We start from the raw sequence: 23370 nt of genomic DNA, 5'->3' as shown, positions 1-23370 counted from the left end.
CAAGAAGGAAGGGCAGCAGAAAATGCAAAGAGAGTCTACCGTCCAGTCCCAGTGTCAGAGCATCGTTCTGTGTAGCAGAAGAAGATCTGAATTATGAGACACTCCCTAAGGGGTCCAGAAGGATTAGGTTGGTTCTGTGGTGTATTCGTTATCGGGCTAAGCATACCGGAGGGGAGGGGTTGTCTGACAGCCACCTTCAGGCGCACCTCTTCACGCTCTAGTGCACTAGTGTTTGCGCGCTACCATCCATAACATCCAATGCATCTCCTGGTCTCTCTCTCTCTCTGGTCCTGGGTGCTGCCTGCAAGTGCGAAACGATCCGATCCGACTGCATTAGCACCACATAAGTGGCTTACAAGAAGCTGGAATCGCGGTGGAGTGTCAGTGTGGCAGCACCGCGCGATGGCTTCATTTCAAGGCGCGGTGGTTCAAGATTTATTGTTCGCCAACACCTCGACCTGGTGTAGAGATAGAGCCACCAGTGCAGCCGCGGAAGCCGGACCACTCCCGATCGAGCATCGATCGAGCTCAATGATCGATCGATGGTTGGCAATTTGAAACCATAAATCAACCATCATCATCATCTGCAACGATTGAGGGTGGTGTGAGTGTGTGCCGCTTGTTTGCCTCCGTTTTGTGCACCTCCATTGTGCGCGGTCGGTGCGCGTCATCAACCGCGGTTTGTGCCGCAAAACACGTGCTTTATGATGGTGAAGATGATCGCCGCACTTTTTGGGGCTTTGGGCAGTTATGTGACTTCATCGCGGGTGTGCGAAGGCGGTGCGGCATTACACAATCATCGCAATAGCAAATTCATTTTCCAATCGAATCGAAGCTTAGCTTAGACTTACCAACAATCGATCTCTGACAGACAGTGCCTGATGGTGGTGATGACAGCGAGCATCATCGTCAACAAGCGTAAAGAGCGCCAGACGTCATCGGTAGCAGATCTGTCTTGGGGTGGGGTGGGTTGGGGGGGCGTCGTGCCACGCCACACGCATTGCGATCGCTCGAAGACCCCTGGCTCAGCTGAAGCGTGCAACCCTCCACTCCCCACTTCTTTTGCATTCGTTCCTGGCTGATGAATTCAATTTCATTAAGATGCTAACGCGTTGAAGCTGACGCTGCTGGTAGCAGACGCCCTGGTCACACTCCACCGGATCGCCCTGTCGGTCGGTGTTGATCCAGAACCATCATCCTGCTGCTTCTTCAGCACCTGGGGGGCTTTTAATGGCCGATTACCAGTGCGCAGTGAAACATAGAAATTAGAAGCGAAGCCGCAATCGCATTTCGCACCGTACGTTGAGGGCAAATCTTGGAGAAAAGACCACACGGACTGGGGCCCAAGCGATCGCGTCTGCAAGATCGCTCGCTACAGCGACCACCACCAACACCACCAAGCAAGCCGCGATCGATCGAGCGCATCAATCGCGTGAGCATAATTGTTGTTGGCGGCAGCACCAGCAAATGGTGGTGGTGGTGGTCAGTCTTCCTGAAACATGAATGAACTGGTCTGAGGGGTGGCCTTCTAGCGCCCGTGCGTAAATACTGCGATCAAGGGCCAGACCCGAAGGACGTCAATCAGGGATCGCGAATCGCGCCATTCTCTGCACTTGCAATCAATTTAGAAGACCGATCCGAGGACTCGGTGATGCTCTGCTTTGCTAGTAATCGGAAGCCGGACATGTCGAGACGTTGAAGGGGTAGATAAAGGAGGTCTCACAGTAACATCACAGACGTTCGCTGACGTTTGCAGACGTTTGCTCCAGATTGTATGGACACCTCTATGGTAATTAGCTGCGGACTTGGGGGCCCGCGGCCCCCGGATGCCCTCTAATCATACGGTGTGCTGAAGACGCTTGGCTTCCTACGGGGGATTGGCATGGGCACGCGCACCGTAGCGCTGTGTGTCTGATCAGTCATTAACACCACACCATGGTTCCTGGAACCGTGGTTCCAGAGACAGGGCGCACCGGTTGATCGATAAATAATTGATCCAAACTGGATCACTTAAGTGCCATTCCAGCAGCCCAGTAGAAAGCACGCCCCAGCCCGGAACCGCAAGATACGTTTGATGGAGGAGGAGCAGACAGACGAGGTTAAGCTGAGTCGCTTAGGAATACAAATAGTTAGGTCCCGCGGGAGAAGTCTTACAAGGAATTCCATGATCGGTGGTGGTCGTTTATTTGATAGAATAAGATTAAGACTTTGGTGAGTCTGGGCGCAAGTGGACTAGTCAGCTCTTTAAGTCAGCCATCAGCCGGTTAACGATGAGCTGCTTTCCCCTATGAGATCCATTTGCGAGCTGCCGCCTGCTTCACACTAATGTGCGAGATACGTTCACACATTATCGACCGCGACTCCAGGATCCAGGAGACTCGGTCTCCTGCGTAAGCTTACATTTCGGAGCATGTTATTTTCGGCATTCCCAAACGTTGAATTGGATCGTTAGAAATGGCTCTACGGTCTAATCGCTGGAGGGCAATATCGTTAGAATGATAATAGAGAGACTAATTTATTGGATCACCTTTAGTGGCTTAGTCGGACACTCATCGTTTTGATTACACGCTTCGATTGGACTGGACTTGGGAATGTCTTGTCTTAATGAAGTTGTAACGAGCTCATTGGCACTCAGCCTGGATGTTGCGGCTGCAGCATTCCGGCTATTCCGTGCCAGACGCGCGTGCCACAATGATCTTGACAAAGTGGCGACAAATTACGACAACCAGAAAAAGAAAACGACACCAGGAAGAGTGCATAAATGGGTGTCATCTTCCCGCCCGGGGATGTCAACACAAGCGACTTTCCCAAAGCAAACTCATAAGCCCGGGGAGGTGGCAGTTAGTGTGTCACGCTGGCTGGCTTCCTGCTTGGCTTGTTGTTAGTTTTCACAACCTCACCCACCGTTCGCCTGTTTTCGGTTTGTAATTACACTCCTTCGATTGTTTATTGGTATCTCAACACCAACAACACCGACAGGAGGGCAACTGGGCGCGCGAGTGTGTATGTGTGTGTGTGTTTGTCTTGATGTAATCGATCGCAACCAACGTTCCAGCCTCTCCGGTTGGTTGCCGTTTCCGCGCGACCTAAACAAACACACACACACACACACACACGAAGTGGCGAAGTGGCCACGCGGAAAATAGAAACAATGTTTGGCCAGAGCATCGCAAGGTGCTTACAATGTGAGTTCCCTCCCCGTAATGCAATATACACGCGGCAATAAACGAGGCAGAGGTGGGGAAGACCCGGTAATGGGGCGTGAAACTTGCTGTTGTTTCGTGTTATTGCCGGTCGGTCGGTCCGTCGGTCGGTCTTTCGCGTCTAAAATCGCGAGAAGCTGCGAGACGCTGCGACTCGCTGTTTAGACAAACGTGTTGTCTTCTGTTCCACTTCCGTCTAGCCACCGGGCGGTTGCGGTCAGCCCGCTTTGCGCTCTCACTCCAAGAACCATCTTGGCCTGGTATGCAGATGACCGCAATGTCGCACCGAACGCAACCATCGTTTTGTTCATTAAACTACGGTACGTTCGGGAGTCGCGCAAAGTTCACGCGATCAAAACGGGAAACACCACCAAGGACTTGCCCGAGTAATGTGCCAGAGAGGGAAGGATCGGGGGGATCGGTCAAGGATAGATCGGGTGCCCGCCCGTTGGTTTTGACTTTGAAATTCGATCCGTTAGCATGCCAATGGGCCATTATGCAGGCGCTCGACTCGACTCTTGGACTTCTTTGGTGCTCTAGTATGGACCTCACCACATCCCTCTTTCCCCCTTGATCTGGTTTATGTCACGCGGTGATCAGGAACGACCGATACGCCAATGGGCCACCGAAAGGGTCTGGAATGGGTTACTACGTAGTTTGCGCGATCGCGATTTGCGTTGTTAATGCGGATCGTAAAGAAGAAGGGCCCTCGTTTACTTCGTTCCGTTCCTGCTAGAATGTCGCTCGCTCGCTCGCTTACCATCCAGCGATCACCAGGGATCACCAGCATGGAGAGCATTACGGGGTGGCGCAAAAAAAACCCGGACAACGGACCGACATGTTGTGTTGTTTATTGGAAAATGATGCGTGTAAAATGACTATTTTATTTGAATGGCCCTGTGGCGGTTACCGGCGGTTGCACCCCAGTGGCCCATCACGATGGACACCGATCCCGAGGGTGCGGGGAGCGCGATCATGAGATCATCTATGTGTTAATCCAGTTTGCTCCCGCGTGTGGCCCTCCACACCGTAGCAACAGCAGGAAGAAAGAAAGGCAGCAACAGCAGCAGCAACAGCAGCCCCAGAACCGAACAAAGCCTGCTGGCATGTCGAGGGCTGTTGGACCTCATTCACTGCAGGCGGCCATGGAAGCCAGGTAATTGCATCCTCCTCCCTGCGGTGGAGCACAGGAGAAGAAGTTGATCTTGTTTACATTGCATCGCGCTTCGCGATCTGCGATCGAGCGAAATGTCTGTGTGTGTGTGTGTGCTCATGCGTCTGATCGCGTGCTCATGTTCTAGTTGTTCCTTCACTCCTAGGGGAAAGGGGGGGTGGGGAGAACAAGGAATTGATTTCTGGCCTTCACTCTCCGCTCTACCCCAAGGAGCCCCTTTTCCTTCCCCAAACGTGGGGTGCGCACACAGCAACGCCCTTAATGCAAATATTGAACGCCACCGGGGGGGGACCTGGCAGACTGGAGGACTGGTCCACATAACTGCAAACTGAGAGCCTCTCTCTCTCTCTCTCTCTTATTCTCTCTCTCCCGATGATAAATGGAACCAGCGGCAACGGTACCGGATGTCTTTGGGGTGGTGATGGTGATGCTCCCCCTTTTGATTGGCAGGCTCCAAGGTTGAAGCGAACGGCGGATTTGCATCGCCAGCAACCAGTGCTAGTGATGCGTTCCTCATGTCCCTCATGCGTTGTGCGTTGATGCGGCTCAACTATCGGTTAATTTCTGGTTCACTGGAGGCAAGATTCGATTAAAATAGGCCTCAAAGGGAGTGCTCCGATAAGCGCTGACAGGAAGCCGATGATGCGATCAATTGGCGATCCAAATTCCGTCCGGGAACTGCTGGCCCATCAGGCCCTGTCAAGTCAAGGCTCGTTGTTCAAGGGTAACGCGAGCTCTTCTTCCTCTTCCCGTTATGCTCATTAGTGATGGTTCGGTTCGGAATTGCTTAGCAAATACTGTTGATCACCGAAGACCGCAGAAGGTCCGAGATACGAGATCCATCCACCCATCGATCGATCTAGCTCGCTGCCGTTGGCCTCGCACGCCGAACCTGCCGATCACGATCAGGTGCCGTCTCCAATCAGGGTTTTAGGTGCCGGATCTCCGATGCCCGTCTCGACAGCTCTCTACAGCGCCGCTCTTCAAACGCCTCACCTCGGACGTTAATGATGTGAGACAATATGCTCCAATTACGCGTCGACAGGGACCGGGGTCCGTTGGAGAGAAGCAAAAAAGAAAAAACCTGTTCCACCGGGGCACGATGCATCCCCCTTATGGATCCGGTCTGGTGCTGGGGGGAAGGGAGCCGTCTTTGTTCAAATTATAACGCCACAAGAACACTCTCTCGTTAGTCGCTTACCGCGGTGTAGTCGGTGCCGAACCGGTGCGCCGGGCCGCGCCGCGAACACACACACACGCACACACGCACACACGCATGGCAATCATCACGGTTTCGGGGGGCAGCGGCATTCGAACGGCATTCCCGGTTCTCGTCGCCCATCCACTGATGGATCTGATTACGGATCATTAGAAGCAGTTCACGCGGTTCGCGCCAAGGGGTTCTGATCTCGCGGAAGGGGGCCCTACCGTCCTAATGTTTCACACGCGCTTGATCACAGGGTGGCCATATTTGGTGGTGGTGGTTACCGGCCGGCTCTCTTGAATCATCGAATCGAGTGTGGCTCGATGTGGTGGATGACCATCATATCGCAGGCGCAGGGCTTCACCGAAAGCCACTCGTTTAGCCATTCCAGGAGCCACTTCTGGTCTGGAGATAGAGTTCTCGATCTGTGGCTGCCCAAAAAGGGGGAGGGAGCCGAGGTTACAGCCTCTTCGGCAGCCGTCTTCTAATGCTCATCTTATGCCAGCTGTTTGGAAGGGGTTTTTTTTTCATTCGATTTTCCCTCACCTTCTTCAACGTCTGCTGCTGGTTGCTGCCATTGGCATCACCGGTCGTTGTCGAACCGGTCGAAATCGACAGCAGATGATGATGAGGAGCAAATAGTACTTCAGCCTGGGGTTCGGGGTCGGCTTCTCCACCGCGGCCACCGAGCGATCCTGCACCGCTGGAGTGCCTGGCCCGTCGGTCCAGGTCATGAGAAAACATTTATTACTCCCGGGAGTCGCTAGAGCAAAAGCGGAAAGGCAAAAGGGGAAAAGCAGTGCTGTGAAACAACCGTTTAAAGTGTGAATTTATAATGATTATTGCGATTTGCGCCATATGTTTCTCGCTTTCCATTCGCCAACGAACGAACTGGCCGCCAGGCCTGCGCCAGGTGACCAACATGATGATTAAACAGTTATTGCTCCGGCAATGGAGTGGTGGTGGTACAGTTCGAACCAACCAAAAAAAAGGGCTGCCAGTGGGATGGGACACCGCTTTTCGGGAGGCTGGCCGCGGACCAATTTCCCGGGATCCGCCTTTCGGCCGCCTTGTCCGAAAATGGGTGCAACCTGCCCACCCCTCCCTCTCCCAACTCCGCAAAATTTGGATTTAAAATTGGAAATAGAAAATGAAATCGAATGGAGCGCGCTCTCCCCTATTCCCATTTTGTATCAATTATTTGGAAGGGAGGGATGATCGGGGTGGTTAAGGGTGGTGGGTTGGGAAAAAATGATGACAAATTTTCGACAAATGGGGGCCGGGCTGCTGGTCAATTGTATTTAGTTCGTATTCGTGTCCGGCCCTTTTGGACAAGCAAGCGAGAGCATTAAACGAATTATGATGCGGCGACGTTGTTCGCGCTGCTATCCCGGAATTGGGTCAACCGTTTCGGATCGGATGCACCGGAGTTTGGTAGTGTGATCCCCAAGCGAGTACTTGCACTGAGCCCGCAACCTGGCTGGACAATAAAATGTGGAAAATGCGAGACACAAAAATGTGGTAACATAGTTTGGTTGTGGAGATGGTTTTTTGTTTGTTTGTTCCTCCTTTTTCCGTTTACAATCTGGACCACAATCCGACCGCATTTATGCGGCGCCATTGCGAGAGGTGCATTATGGAGCCGAAACTGACCGACCGACCGAACCGCGCGCACAAAGTAGCGGTTCTTTTGCAATACAGGTACAGCACCGTCGGCACCACAAAACCAGGGCCAACCACCAGCAGGCCAGGAAAAACTCGAAAAGCGTCAGCCGGTGTGCTGGCGAGATGTTTTTCCTCCTCTTTCCAAGGAAAACTCGATTCGCAGCAACGGCTTCGTCGGTACCACGGTACCAGACGCGCTGTCTTGTCGCTTCTACGCTTTCTTTTGCCCAGATTCGGCGATTAATCCAAATAGCCCAAGCGCCAGAGACCAGGCAGGCCAAGGCGAGAAGAGTATTAGCAGATTAGGCCCGCTGGTGCTGCTGTTGGTCGGTGGTTTCTCCCCGCGGGAAAACCCCATTGTTTACGAGCTCCGAAATTAATGGCAAATCATTTTGGCGCGGGCGCTTTCGTCGTCGTCCCCGGTGGTGGTGGATATGGATTTAAGTGCACGAAAGCTGACGAATGATCATCATGACAATCATGACGATCATGATGATGATGGGTGGTTAGTTATTTGGTTGGTTGGAAGTTTAAGGTTATGGTCACCATCTCGCCATCATCGTCGTTTGCCAATTGTTGTAATTTACCGTGCCGATTAATATGGCGGTTCACTCCACGGCGCACACTCCGAAATTGTCAACAAACGTTTTAGAGACCGACAACGACTTAGGGGCACTCCCGGGTACTCGCAGGTGTCAGAAATTGGGCCAACGATTAATCTAATGTTGGAGAGCGGTGAGATGACGAGAAATGGGGGAGGTTCCATTTCTATAAATAAACACACAACCCAGCACAAATGGTAGAAAGTGCGTTGTATTCCCTTGGGATCGAGCCACTCGTCAATCGAAAATACTCGAAAATCGGTTGTCAAATTACTGTACTGTCCAGCGACGTGCCGGTAGTAGTAGTAGTAGCGGTAGTAGTAGTAGTGTTTAGTAGCTATAGCACGCTCTTTCTGGCTGTCAAACGGGCTCCCAAGTAATGTGCGATCAGTCCGATCAGACCGGCCTTCGGGCAAAAATTCAGTTCCGACTTTCGATTTTGCATCGACAACAACAACAACAACAACGGCCAATGGAACTTTGGGAATCGATCCCCGGAGGAAGGAGGCATGCAAACCGTTCGGTGAGCGAGTGACCGAGCAGTGGCTACCGCGGTCACACCGAAGGATGAGGTCATAGGATGATGATGAGCTTGCGAAAAGTGGCCAACCATAAACAGGTCGAGATCATCGATCGCCAAGCCAAGCCAAGCCAAGCCAAGCTCGGCCTAGGCCTGGGAACAAGACGGATATGCAAACAATAGTTCAACCGGGCGGGCGGGCGTGCCTGCCGGGTGTACCGTACCGGTGTACCGGTCGATCGTTCTTCACGGTTCTTCAGCCTTCCCTTCCTACCCCTACCTATATTCTCCTCAACAACCGCCCGGAGCCCGGAGCGCTGATGCAGCGTGAAGCGCATCCAAAGCAAACGCGGCAATCGCTTCGGAACGGAACGGAACGAACCAAAAAAAAAAACCCGTGGATTCCGTGATCTAGCATCTGGTCCATCCCTCTTCCCCCTGTGAGGAATCCAGAGCTGATCCCCCCTCCCCTCCCAGTTCTTCTGTTTACATAGACCACGGTATAGACGGCAGGCGAAGGGCTCGTTTACATTGGTAAAACTTCATTCTGCGCATCACTTCTGCTGTTGATTTAGTTCCTTCTCGTCCTCCTCCTTCTCTTCCCCATCTTCCGCCATCCCAACCGGTGCTCACTTTGCAACAAATTTGTGTGGGAAAATCGGTTCCACTACCACCCCGACCACCTCATCGACGCCCTTGGGGCCCTCGAGAGCACAATTCCATCCCGTGGTGATGCTTCCATTCTGATGCTAACCGAGGGGGAGGGAGACACAACCAAACCGCACCAGCGGCTATTGTCGCTTCCCTCCTCTCTCTCTATCTATCTCTCTTCGGAGAGGCTGCCAGAGTGAAAGAGAGAGAGAGAGAGAGAAGGCGGACAATGAAGGGAAATGTATCTGCATTTCATTTCCATAAAATGGTCCAGCGAGAGGCCTTTTAGCGCTTCATCAACAAGCGACCGCGGCTTCCGGGTTCCCAAAACGAGCCACCGGCCCCGGCCTTTTGGCTAGCTTTTGGCCGGGCTGGATCGGGTCGGGCGATGAAATGGAAAGTCGACGGAAGCGGGCACATCGTCGGCCGTTTGACAAACGCACCAACCAAACGCCGCGTTGTGTGTGGCACTAATAGAGACAGAGACAGAGACAGAGAGACAGAGAGAGGCTGGATCGTTCATCTTTCCTAAACGCACAGACCTCGCGTTTGTTTTGCTTCTGCTTTTCGACGAATCGCTTTTCTGGAGCAAATTTTCAATTCAACTGCCGACCGAAAATGTGCCCGAAGGAGCGCGCCACACTTTTGGTTTTCAAATGGTCACTTACAGTTTTTTTGGGGTCGCCGGAGACTGATAAACGGAGGGTCTTTGGTATGATGGTTGACCTCGCTCTCGCCAGCCAGCGATCGTTGCTTCTTTTTTTGAAAAATAATTCAATTTTCTCTTCCTCTCTCCCCCAACAAACGATCTTCTTTCTAACGACTTCTTTCTAACGAACCTTTTTCCTCCTTCACAGAGTGCACTCTAGCGCCGTTCATCAGCGGATCGAGCGAGGAGAAGATACCGTTCGTCTTTTTGCCGCACCGTGGCCAAATCGTTCATCCCAGCCGAGAGATTGGATTTCCCGGTAAGTTCCTGCTCCGTGCAACACTCCACACCAACAGCAGCAGCAAGTTGATCGGTTAAGAGTCTGTACCGCAATGGATGCTGCTGCTCCTGCTGCCGGCTGCCGGCTGCAACATAGACACACAGAGGCCAGTCCACTCGCCGCGGCACTTGACTTTAATTTAGCAAACAATTACTCGCAGCCGCAGCTCGGTGCGGAAAAAACGGGTTGTCCATTTCCCTGACCTGAACATCATGGTTTTTTTTTGCCAGCATCTCTAGCACGCGCGAAACGAGCGATTGGTAAAGTTTTAATTTACCCGGTGGTCCACTGCTTGCCAAATGGCTCGCGTTCTCCCGGGTTCTGACGTGACGATTCCGGGTGGCCACAACGCGCACAGTAAGTGGCACCTGACCTCTTGCACCCCTTTTCTCGAGTGGTGCAATTTGTGTTGTTTGTGCTGTTTGTATGCGAGTGTTGTGACGTGTTGATGGCGGTGCAACTGCGTAAACTGAGGATCCTCAAACGCACAAAAGAGCTACTTACACCTGCTTCTACGCCTGGACTGGATAAACATGCCCCCGACACACACACACAGTTAGTTTAGTTTAGAGATTAGGATTAGGGTCTGGGGTTCGCACTTTGTCTTTGACCTTAAGGAGTCACCAAATTCGAATGGCGTTACTACTGTACCAGCCATCGCCAGGACGGTCACGTAACGGCGCGTGTTCCGTGGTACCGTTCACTGAAGTAACGGCCGAACGGCGAGAACATTATTGGTTGGTTAGCACTTCCGCGCATAACGAGCGGCGCCGCCGCCGCCGCCGCCGATGGCAGTGACCCCATTAAGCAGGTCAGTAGCCAGGAACATGGCTGCATTACACCGTGCACCGTGCACTCGCGGTTCGCTGGACTAGACGCTTACGCTTCTGGCTTATGTTGTCTGTCTCGTCGTCGTGGGTCGTTATGTTGATTGTGGTGTGGTGTAGCACGAGCACGAGATAAGCGCGCCGCGCCGTGTTGTCGCCATCGCGTACGCCGAGAATACCGCCAAATTGGTCATCATTATACGTCATTAACCGGGCAAGCGCACCGGTGCTTTGTTGCTTTTGTGTGCTGACCATCAACCCCCGGGGGGAAGATCCCGGTTTTCGACACTTTTCGGACCTTCGGATGACCGGCGTGGCCCGCAATATGCTTTATTGATGCGCCACAAAGTCCACTCCACACCACCAGGTTGCACCACGGTTTCGGGTGGGGGGGGCAGCAATCTATTGTTGAATCTATTATCGAATCGACATAATTCATGCAGGTTAATGAACTGCAGACGGCTGCGCTTTTCCATCATCGCCAGCCATCATCATCTAAAGTCAGCATTTACAACACCACACACCGCACACACGCTAGCGCAATCGATCGCACCGGAACTATCAAATCAATGTGGCCACCATTGCCGATAAAAGAAGGAAGAAAAAAAGGAGTTTTTCTGCTTTGCCGTTTTTTTTTAAATTTCTCGTTCGTGGCCACCACCTGGCCGCGAAATCATGGATCGGGAATCGTGCAATTGGCAGCATCAGGCTGATGCAGCCCTGGGAATCATCAAAACATCGCAAGAGATCCGAAGCGATACCTTTATGGTGTGCTTCTTCGAGGTTAGATTGCCCCGGTTTGCTTTCGCGCACCTTCGGCTTATTCGGGTCTTTTGTGGGGTGCGATTCATTAATTTATGCGCCTCGAAATTTGGCCACGAAATGAGATGCTCATCCCGGGCACCTGGCTGGCACCCTGGCTGGCAGTCGCTAAATTTGTGCCCTCTGCCACCTTCCACCATCGTCGTCGCCGTCGTCGAATCTAGGGTGGTTGGCCATAAAACGGCAGACGCAACACCAATAAAGCTCATAAACGTTATGATCACCCGGGCCGTGAGGTTTCGCGAAGACGAGTTCGATCTGAGACCAATCCTAACCTGTTTCTGGACATTTCTCGATCGCTCGCTCGATTTGTAGTTTTGGGGAAATGTGAAGCCTTTGAACCGATCGGGAGCAAACACATTAAAAGAAATTAATTTTTACAAACATATTTCGAGGGGGGAGCATCCCTTTTAGGCCCAAAAATCGATGGCCACCGTCATCACTCGAACAATGGCCGCGCATTTGATCTACATCACAATAACGCCTGATGCTGATATCCACCAGGAATCATCTCTCTATCAGCGTGTGAGCACCTTCGCTTTGATATGTAAAAACGATCCACCGCTGGTCTGGACCTGGACCGCGCACTGAAGAAAGGGTTTTGCTCCCGTTGTAACAAGTGGATCGATTTGCGTTCCGATTCCGATGCCGGTTCCCGATTCCCGAACCACCGTACAGCCTGCCAGAAAACGTGGAGAACGGTAAACATAGTTTTGAGTAGAGCTCAAGTAGAAGGGGGATCGAATGCAAATCAGCTACGGACGACCGACCAGAGGGACAGGTTGTTGTGGTTGTCCACTTGAGCCGGCACAGCGGTCCTCAGCCTTCCTCGGTCCTTCGGAAGATACCTTCTTTACCGATGAGGAGGAAACGGAATCGAGCGACTAATAAAATAATAATAGCGTAAGACAGCATCTCTCTCTCTCTCTCTCCTCCCTCTTTGCTCAAGTGGCTCTCGCCTGTAATACCTTAATGGCAATAATCATGCTTATGATTGTGATAATCGAGAACCTTAGACCGGAGAGTTTGTTTGCGCTGTGATTGGCGTACCGACCGACTCACGGACTGACCAGCCTGGACGCAGGTGTCGAGACGTCGATGAGCTGGAATGTGGAGCCACGGAATACGTGGAAAATACACGCGAGAGAACAAACAACAGGGAACAGGACAGGGATACTTCAGAATCCTCTAATGGCGGGCGGCACCTCATCACTCGTACGACAATGGTTACACCTTGAAGTGGAGATGCCCCACTCGATGGAAATTGAAAGAATGATCCAGCAAACGGTGCCTTACCGTTGACGATCACCGCTCCCCCCTTTCTCTCTCCCTCTCTCTGTGTTGATGAGCTCGATAACAAACAATCAGCCAGCAAACGGCAACATGGGCGCCGGCTGTTGTTGTAGTAAAGCAACAAAAGGGAAGGGATATGAATTCCCGGAGCTGGCACTGAAGCTTTTGTTGTAGTTGGCTGCTCCTGCCGAGACTGCTGCTGCTGCTTCTGCTGGCGAACTCTGGTTAACGGGATTGGGAAAGTCTCTCTCCGTCCCTCCCTGGCGCACAAAGAAACCACTTCAAATCGGAGCGTTTACGATGCGCATCGAACGCCCATCGACGGCGATGACGACAAAGACGACGAAAACAACAAGCAACGTCTCAATTCAATTGGAACAGGTTTAAGGGATTTGATCGAATCATTAACACGAATCTTTTGGGACCGGCCCGGCGTAATGTCCGTGTGTTGCTCCGGGTGTTATGGTTGTCCCCTAACCTCCAAAGAAAACACGAGGAACCTGTTCCTGTTCTTTCGAGTTCGAGCGAGCGGTGCATCCAAAAGGTGGAGCCGAAGAGAATCCTTTCGGCCTTTCGGAACGTAAGCCGGTGATAATAAAGCTGATAACGAACGCGATAATCACAGGCCCACAAAAAAAAAAGCATGTTTCAAACTGACTTTACAATCGACATTCCCGTGCACAGTTGTTGCAATGCCCGTGCGGTGCAATGGTTTTATGTGTGTGTGTGGGAAATCAGCCGCCAGGAACTGCATTCTTAATGCAAGCAAACATCACCCGGGAACGACTAAGAAGCAACCACCAATTTCGTGGTAATGGCCCCGCCTATCGGAAGAAACATTGTTAGTGCATGCTCCGACCAGGTGTGTGCGTGTGCGTTTATTGCTGGTATGGCACAGCTTCCCCATAAATGCATTCGCCCAAAAAAGTTTATTGAGGAGTCAAGACAAGCAGCCGAATAATGGGAAAAGGCAGCGCTTGCCATGAACCGCCCCTAGCGGGGAGGGCCATAAAGTACAGTCGGTACGAGTCTCTCAGCCTTCGTTCCGAGTTCCAAAGCTCGTTTTTAGCAGCTCATTAAACGAAAGGCAGCCAGTCGATCGAGCTGGCAATGTTGGTTGGTTCTTTCAGTTACGTACGTTGAGGTTTTATAGCTCAATCTGATCTGAGCTTTACGACGATCGATCGACGGGAGCGACGTTGATCGAAGTGCAGGGGTGTCCATCCACCACCGCACTCTTCTATTTCGATTCGATTTGTTTCAATCCCCCCGAGAAAGGAACTCAGCAGCCAACGATTGCCTCTCGGGAAGGCTCGTCCCGTTACCATGGCCGCGCTATCTTGCGCTGGATTTATGTAATTAATAAATTTAATCTGGTTCTCCTTCTCTCTTCTTCTTTCTTTCTCTCTCCTGTTACAGGCGTCAAAATGCCGATGTGCGCGGTGTCGGCGGCCCAGTACCTCACGACCAAGGGTTGGGCCGAGCTGCGCAATCCGATCGACACGGACGTCCCGTTCCGGTTGTTCCGCGACGAGGGCCGCATCTATCTGCAGTGGCTCGGCGAACCGGAGCTACGCCAACGGATGCAGGGACGCCTGGTGCTGGTACACCTGATGTGTCGCGATATGACACCGCGCCTGCCGCTGACACCACCGCTACTGAAGGATGGCAGCCGGGCTGCCCTCCACTCGTCGCTACCGTTACCGCCAGCCTCCCACCATCACCAGTCCGGTAAGTAGCGACGGAACGAACGAACGAGCGACTCTCGGTGTTCCCTCTTTGTTTTATTAATTCTTTAATTTCCATCAAAACCACCCCTCGCCGCTGGGAGGGGATGTTCCTCGCAACGTTGTCGCACGCTCCGCTGAGCACATCATGCCGCCCTGCCCCCACGCCCATTCCCAGTGACCAGGGGGGCCGGGCATCTGTCTCGAGGCGCGCGCGCGCGCGCGCACACACTTCCAGGAGTCACTGACACTTCACCAGGCCAACTGCGCCTGGTGTTACAATATCGCACGGTTGGTGAGCCGCGATGCGCGGTTGGAATAATTAGAACCGCTTGCTGATTTCCCCTCAGCCCCTTTACGCCAGTGCCGTGACTCTCGACCACGCTCGGTAATCTCCCGGGGAAACATGGAACAACATCCGCGAGCTCACAATGTAGTGCGTGGAGTGTTGTAGCTTCAGCAACAGCAACAAGACGAAGCGCGTCTTGTTCGTTCTTCTAGTTTCCCTTCTTAACACACACACACACGCTCGGTGCAGAAGGCTAGTAATGATCGCCAGCGAACAGTGAGCGCAACCGGCGTCGACGTCGGCGTCGTGTCAAATTCTTTTTGAGGAGCGTTCCCATTTGCTGGCATGGCGAGAGCATAAGCAGCGCAGAAGAAGCGCTGAAGAAGCGCACGATAAATTTATGATGAATCACTATCCACAGGACACTGCACACACACACACACACACGCGCGACCTGGCCCCGGCCGGGGCTTATTTTCGGCGGGGGAGACGAGCGCTCTCCATCACATAAATTCATTAGTTTGTTGGCTTTAGCGGGGGTTTGGCTCGTGCCTTATGCCACGCCACCGCCACCACCATTGAAGGGGGGGGGGGGCATTGTGTCGAGGCGGTTGCTGCCGACCGCCCGGACGACCGAACGACCGTTACCTCATGCCGCGATGTGGAACGAATTGGTGCAAAAGCTGATTCTACGGCCTAGGCGCGGCCTGATGTGTTGATAAGCTAGCAATAGGCTAGCGATGAGCGGAGCGGGAGGCAGGAGGACGCCAACAAACTATTAAAGGCACACCGGACGCCAGATAAGATCATACGCGGGGCAGACCATACTCCTCCTCCTCCTCCTCCTTGGCACATATGCGATGCTGACCGATAGCGGCATAGACCAGCGCATAGGATGAATGCTGCTTTGGGTCATCTTCTCTTCGAAAAAAAAATAATAATAGAAAAAACGGAATGTTGTGGCCCCGGAAACGGTGTGCGGCCCCGTTAGAGTTGGTAAGTGGTTCTCATTGTGTGTCAATTATCAATCAATTTTTCGGAGAACATCAACCAACCAACGGGCTCTCCTGATTGATAGGCCACACATCATCATCCTTCATCTTGACACACACACTAACACACGGCGATCGAGCGCATCTCGCGAGATCTAGATCGCAAACCCGGTCCAGCAGAAGGCGAGAATTCGTTTCCGAAGCCTTAACGGTGGCCCCCACCGGTGGCCGGTGATCCTCGAATTCAATGATCATTTGCACAGACCAGAGACCTCACGAGAAAAGCTCAAGAGCTCCGGAACCGTTGCCCAAGGCCCCCCCCCCCCGGGCCGACAAATGGAGTGCGATAAAGATGGAATGACGACATCGTTCGTTGATCGTTTGTAATCAGCATCAGTAAGTTATATGCATACTGACGCCCGGTACATACTGATGCTGGCGAGTGCGCTGTGGCCAACATTGTCTTTCCTTTTGCCATCCCTCCCCTTCCGGAGGCCATGGTCGTTCATTAAGCAACGAACCTCCTCCTGGCGGATGAGCACTGGAAAAAGGCTCGCTGGAGGTGGGATATCGTATGTAAATGTGATGCATCATGTGTATGTGCGCGCATGATGCTAGACGCTCGTGTAGGTGTCCTGCTTCCCCCCGACCCGGGGGCGATGCAATCAGTTGTGGCCAGTATGAGCAATCGCTGCCATTTAGGTCTGTGTGGAGCATCTCACCATTTCCCGTCTTTCTGTTCGCGAATGCTCAGGGCATTTACCGAGGCACAAGAAAGACGCGTGTGGTGTGTGTGTGTGTAGATTAACAATAAGAAGAGAACATAAAATCACTCCCCTAGTTACGAGGATATTAATTTTGCTCTATTTATTATCGCTCATGAGCGTGTGTGTCTTCGTGCTGCTGCTGCTGTCGGTGCTGCTTCACCACAATCATCATCAACCCGGAGAACGCTTGTGCATGTTCTAGATCCCTCACGCGTGTGTGTGTGTGTGTGTTTAGAAAGCTACGCTATGGCTGCCACGGTCCCCGGGCCTGCACTGACTGGTCAGCTTGTAAAGCGATGGCGATTTATGATTTATTATTTGCACAACCCACGAGACAGCAAATCGTGATCTGTGCGGATGCCTTCACCGGTCCGGCTCGAGACCCGGGTTCAAGCTTCCGGGAGTTCCGCTACCCTCCATTTCATTAGGCCAACCCTCCAGAGATCTGACCGGGAGCTTCATTTCAATTTGTGCTGCGCATAAAAACGGACCAGGCCGCCGGGAAAATGGATTGGTTAGGCGTTCGTCGTTCCCGTGCGTATCGACGTTCCGAAATCATTTGCTCTCGAAGTAGGTGGCTGCCAGAGTCTCCGGTTCATAGCACATGTTCGATTGCACACCTCTGCAGACCATTAGAATGGCCGATACACTGGGTAGGGTGGTTTTGTGTGTCCGTGTGTGTGTGTGTGTGGGTCGCCTGTTCCGATGCCATCTTCTCACCTGCAGCCCCCCGAGAGTTTACAATTAATACAAGGTCCTCGCAATACTCTTCTCGCGACGCGTTGTAGCGATAAATTCTCTTTGCACCCCCCACCAAAGCGGGGGTTGAAGATGATGATGAGGACGACGACGACGATTGCACCCCGCAAACCCATGCAATTCCCCTTATTGCTCATTTCTTTCTCGATTCTTACGTTTCTGTTTTCACCTTTTCTTTTCCTCCCCACAGATGACATGCAGATGCCGAATCAAAACATCTTTACACCGTGCATCGCGTTCCGCGTCGTTGGAACACCCATAAAATACGTCAACAGTAAGTTGTGTTTATGAGCGGCCTTTTCCCACCTTCATCGACCCTTCCTAGCCATAGGTAGTGGCTATGTCTTTCTCTTTTCTTGGTTTGCGTTCACGTGCGTGAGTGCGTGCGTGTGTATGCTTGTTTATTTGTTTCTTTGTTTGTTGGGGGTTTGCTTCCAGCTCATTATGATTTACAGTGTTGCGAGTGTTTTATTATTGCCAGGGGATTGTTTCACTTAATTACTCACCTGAGATAACAGTGTTACTATCTCCTGTGGCGATGGACGTGATTGATGTAGTGATAGTGCAGCGGGGAAGCTGTTAATGATTTACACTTTCCGCGGGTTGGGTATCAGATTTCAAGCGTTTTCCGATTGTCACCGATCATCGCGGTGACACACGGTGATGTTTTTGATGAGAACTTTTGCCAAGAAGCTTGTAGGCAATCAGCTCCCAGTACTTTGGACACAAGCAAACATTGTGCGAAAGCGAAAGCCTCGAGGCGCACCGGTAGCCAAGCCACGAACCACAAAACCGCAAACTCCACACCGCATCAGCATCAATAATCACTTCCTGGCCATCAATTGAGCGAGCGAGAGAGAGAGAGCGCGCTAAGCATCCGAGAGGGCAAACAGTTCGAGGATCAAATGCAAAAGGAAGCAAACAGACAGAGACTCGTAAATACAACCGCAATCCAAACAAACTACATAATAACCATTCATAAAAGTTCAATGGACGCCCGGTCGCCACGGAAGGTGGCGCGACCGAGGCGGCCGATGCGGGTGGCCTCTCACCCCGATACACGCCTCGTTTGAACTCGCTGAATCGTGTAATTGATATATTTACGCTGCGCCATAAGAAGCGTCTCTGTCTCTCCGGACATTGTATGCAAATCCCGCACCATCTTCAGCCGCTAAAGTAGCAACCACATTTAAAGGAAAATCGATGTCCAGTTGGGGCGCACTTTAGGTTAGGGCTCACGATGTGATCGATTTGCATCCAATCGAAGCCGCTCCAAGACCACGAGACCTGCACCAAATAAAGTGATGCTCTCTGGTGCTCTGGAAGGAAAGTGCCGTACGGAGAAGATGCGCCTTTTTGTTCGGTCACAAAACGAAAGCGAAACGAAGCGCGAAAAGGGTAGCCCCAATTAAGGTAGCTCGCCCGCTGGTAGGAAGGAGAGTGTAATTATAAACCTGCGGACCTCTCTAAGCAGCTGACCGAGCGGCCGCTAAGCGCGTTTCTCCGTTCCGTCGGCGCTTCCGCGACGCGTTAGCATACGCAAAGAGCAGCGTGTCATATGGTGGGGGCGGTGTGGGATGATCCACCAACACACACACACGGATGGATAGATGGATGTGGAAGGCGGTTTTCGGGAAATGCCGTACCCGATCGTGAGCTACCCTAATTAAGGTCTTGTGCTGTTTTGTTTGTCGGCCAAACGGATTTCACTTTACATGTGTTTTCCTATTTTCTTAATTTCAATCTGTGCCCAGCCCGGCGAGATTGACCGTGGCCTCTCGCTCGCTCACTAACAGCCATCGATGCTAATGCTAACTACCAGGTAGCTTTGGCCCCGGAGTAAATGGGATCACGGAGCGAACCCAAAAGCATAGCCACAGCATGCGCTTCTTCTGCCAAGTGTTCAGACTATTGGAGGTCAATAAAAGGGTCACTTGATGGTGGTCCTTGTAGTGCGCCCACTACCCTATGGCAATCCCAATTTGTCATTCGCTAAACTGTGTGTGTGTGTGTGCCCGGGATGACAAAACATAAATGGAAAGGAGAGAAGCTCCACGGACACACTGCATCATTTTGCAGCCCATTATGCACACCACAACTTATGGTTTGCCCACTATACTAGCCTCGGAGGGCACACCAACCGTCCCACACACACACAATATGGCGCCGGAACGACGATGGACGATAAATATTGCGGATCGGTTTACACACAGATCCTAGGAGGGGGGGGGGGGGCAAAGGCAAAGCGCCATCGCTTTGCAGCTCGTGACAAGTTGGGTCAACGCCACAACGCCACAACGATCGCACCATGCTCGCGCGGGGAGACTTGCGATGCCCGCAAGACACGAACCCACGTAGCGTATGGGGCAGTACGCCTATGAGGTGGAGGGTGATTCGTTTTCTTTATTGTCCCGCGGCGGCTCAAACGACGAGGGGAGGAGAGCAGAAAGGAAGAGATACTTTATGAGACATCTCACTCGAAATCGGCATAATTTGTTTCGCTCGTCCCCCGTCCTCCCCCGGGTTCTCGCTCATTTCCTTTGGCCGTTTAGCCACACACACGCATCATGGTGGTGGTGGTGCTGCTGCGCGAAGTAATGGAGTGGCACATTAGGTGGTAGCGGCGGCGGCATTAGAGGCCCAAAAATGTAATTCAGTGGCGGCTTCTGAATGAATTCCTGGGTTGCTTTTGTGACGGCGCAACGGGGACCGAATCAAACGCGAAACAATCGAGGAGCCCGCGAGCGCCACGGATTTAAATTGGTTCATTTCTGGCCACCAGGTGACGAATGAGGCCATTCAGCAAATGTTTTAAGAAGCAAAAGGGGCGCGACGAGAGGAAGGCTGTGGCTGAAAAAAGGCAAAACAAATGGAACTCCCATTGTTGTGAGGTTTCACTGATGGTCTAACGGGGAGTGTTGATTGGGTCGCCACATCCTCTTTCCCGGTTCTATTGCCCGGTAATTGTCGTGTGTTGAGCCCGAACCGAATCCGAATGTTGATCCTTGTACGAGAAGGTCAAGAAGAGACTAGCTAGACAGGATGCGATTACCTGTACGTTTCATTTCGCAGCGATACTTGGCAACAAACGGCACAACGGCAGGCAGCTTGCCAGAGGTACTTGGCAAATACCGATCATAAAACATTAACATAACCATTACTTACCATAATAGCGAAGTGACAAATGGGAAAACGGTGCCGCAATGATGCCGTGAGCTTCTTACATGAGAAGCGACTGCAATGCACACACGCACCGGAGGTGGCCACGGTGGTGGTGGTATCGGTGACACTTATTAAACGTCGCCATTCCGTCATGCTCGTTATGCGCTTATCAAGACAAATTGCCACCATAATGCGAATGTAATCGGAGGGCCATAAAGAATCGGCGCGATCGGTGCCAGGGGTGCTGGCCGTATGTGCGAATCACATTCCAGGCAGTCCGGAGACTCGGAGATCCTCAGTTCCCGAGTTCCCAAGACACCAGGAATGTGTGCGTTCTCATGGAGACCTGAACTGGCCATCCTAACTGTTTGTCGCTGTCTATCATAAAGCGCTCGAAACTGGTTCCGGCGGCCGCGTGGCGGCATCTTACGTCGCCGATGGTGGACGCGGACGCAAATCCAACTCGGATCGTTACCGCCCGGAGTCCGTCATAAATTCCGAGTCCAAGCCTGAGCCTATTATCCTCTCTGGCCCTGGCCAGCGCATCACACATTGTCGCGCCCGTAGGTTCCCCAAAACGGTTCCATTTTAAATCCAGAGCACCGGATTTTTACGATGTTCCTAGCCGGAGCGATTGGGCTCCGGGATGGCATCACATCAAATTATGCTGTGTCTTCATCACCGCGCATCCCTTGGCATTGATCCAATTTACGAGTGTGTGTGTGTGTGTGTGTGTATGCGCACGGGATGATGCGTAGAGACGCATTAGAAATGAAGCATAGCTAACGAGGCTACGGCATTTCGATTGCTGCCGCCACTTTGTCCCATAATTATTTACATTTGTTACCGGGAATAATACCCGTTCTGGACTCTGGGGATCTAGCACGGGACGGGCTTTATGGTCCCCAAAAACCGGCGATTCCCTGCATAGCTGATGCAATCGCCCTCCACCTTGTACGTGGCTGCGTACACTAATTGGATCGCGACGATCGTGGCGTTATCGAACAGAAGTTATTTCTGTCCGGAAACTGTCCCGAGCGAACCCGTGGCTTTTCCGTGGCTTTTCCGTGGCTTGGCTCCACACGCATTCCCATCATATCTGCTGAGAAAACGAAGGGACGGGAACGTTTCTTGGCGTTTGCGGGCGCGCGCGCGCGCGGATTGCCACATAGTTTCCAAATGTTAATTCAGTTTTACGAGATGGATTTATTGGTTTATTGGCCCGTTGGGGGGGAGATTGTATACATTACACCACCATCACCACCACCAATCTGTCGACCAATTTGCCTGGCATGGCAAATGGTGTGAGGAGCTCGCATGCTCGCTGATATTGTCGGAGTGTGGTAAAGAGGAATTCTATGTTTTGCCTCGGAGCCCGGCAATAGAAGCTCGAAGGCGTTGTATTCTTCTAGCGCTCTTTAGCGTTAAGCACGATGATCGCGAAAACATGTCGCTCCCAGCCCCCCTGCGGTGCGGAGTGAAGGCAATAACAAGCAATCAGTATTGTGGGGGGCTATGTCGGAGAAACCGTTTAGTGCTAATAAACACAAATTCGCGATTGATTGAACCCGTTCAGAAATCCGCTACAAAAACCGATCGTGTAGAAGAAAGCATCGGATCCTCGGTGTTGTTCTAACTAGACTGGGACAGTAACAGCCGCCTAGTGCCCGCTCTACTACCGCTGCTCGTGAGACGTTGTTTTCCATCGCGGCGAGTGACATAAAATGCGGATTAAAGGTAGAGCGGAAATGTAAATAGCGATCGTAGCCGGTTGCTGCTGGCTGGCCGGTGATGCAACGATGTGACGATGCGTCTTCACTTCCTGTCTTCCTTTTCGTCTTCTTGTGTGACGATCCGACGGCGATTAACGACTGCTAGTGAGTCCGGCTCCAGTTCGTCCGCTTTCAAAACAAGCATCACCGCTAGCGAGCATCGCGAGAGATCAATCGCAAATCGCTCTCTCGGAAGTCTCGGAAGTGCTCCATTTTTTGTTCCCACCAAACGGGGCGTAAGGTGATACCTGTGCCATCAGCCTACTTGTCGTGGACTTGGGGTTTCACTTTCATAAACATAAACGGAAGCGAAATGGTGTCGCTGTCGGTGTCACACAATGGCACCAAGAGAGAGAGAGAGAGAGAGGAGGTACTACACCTTGGCTAGCACCTCCTGGTGGCCGCTGGGTGTCATAATGTGTCCATACCTTGCAAATACTCTAGAGCGCCCTCGTCTATCCCTCGCACCGTTCTCCTCGGTTTCGGCGTCACCGGTTATGCTGATAGTCGACCAGTCCCACCGACCGAACAGGACAGAGACTGAACTGTTGGTTCGTAAATCACCGAGTGCCAAGGCGTGTTCCGTTTGTTCAGTCTAGTCTGAGACTAGACCCATCATCAGGCAAACGTGACGTGACATCGCGGCTTTCCATCACCGCCTTGGCGTGAAAATGGTGTGTCATCGCGGTGTGTCGCGTAGCAGCAGCAGCAGCAGCAGGTGATCATGCTTTGGAGCGTTCGGAAAAGCTGCTGAAAAAGCGGCGGTCGGTGAAAGTGGACGGTTTTCCACCGACCGGCACTGGACCGCCGCCCCTGCGGGGTGCCCGCTGTTGGTATTATCACACAATTATGAATATTACCCAACGCGGCAAGGCCGGCCTCCCCCGGGGGGGGGATGGTACGCGTGGACACGCCGGTCCCCGTAACAGGCTCACGCCTCTTCGATACTTTC

General features: G+C 52.3%; 1 protein-coding gene across 1 annotated transcript in view; it reads left to right on the top strand.

Moving 5' to 3' along the window:
* Positions 1 to 23370, top strand: part of LOC125955601 (uncharacterized) — a 35738-nt gene that overhangs the window by 5830 nt on the left and 6538 nt on the right. The window contains exons 4-6 of the mRNA XM_049686740.1: positions 9877 to 9987; positions 14370 to 14681; positions 17675 to 17758. Of these exons, the coding sequence (XP_049542697.1) occupies positions 9877 to 9987; positions 14370 to 14681; positions 17675 to 17758 (507 nt within the window). The remainder of the gene's footprint in view (positions 1 to 9876; positions 9988 to 14369; positions 14682 to 17674; positions 17759 to 23370) is intronic.

Source organism: Anopheles darlingi, chromosome 3 (genome assembly GCF_943734745.1).
Source record: "Anopheles darlingi chromosome 3, idAnoDarlMG_H_01, whole genome shotgun sequence".
Taxonomy (NCBI): Eukaryota; Metazoa; Arthropoda; class Insecta; order Diptera; family Culicidae; genus Anopheles; species Anopheles darlingi.
The sequence above is the reverse complement of the archived record's forward strand: the minus strand, read 5'-3'. Positions and strand labels throughout refer to the sequence as shown.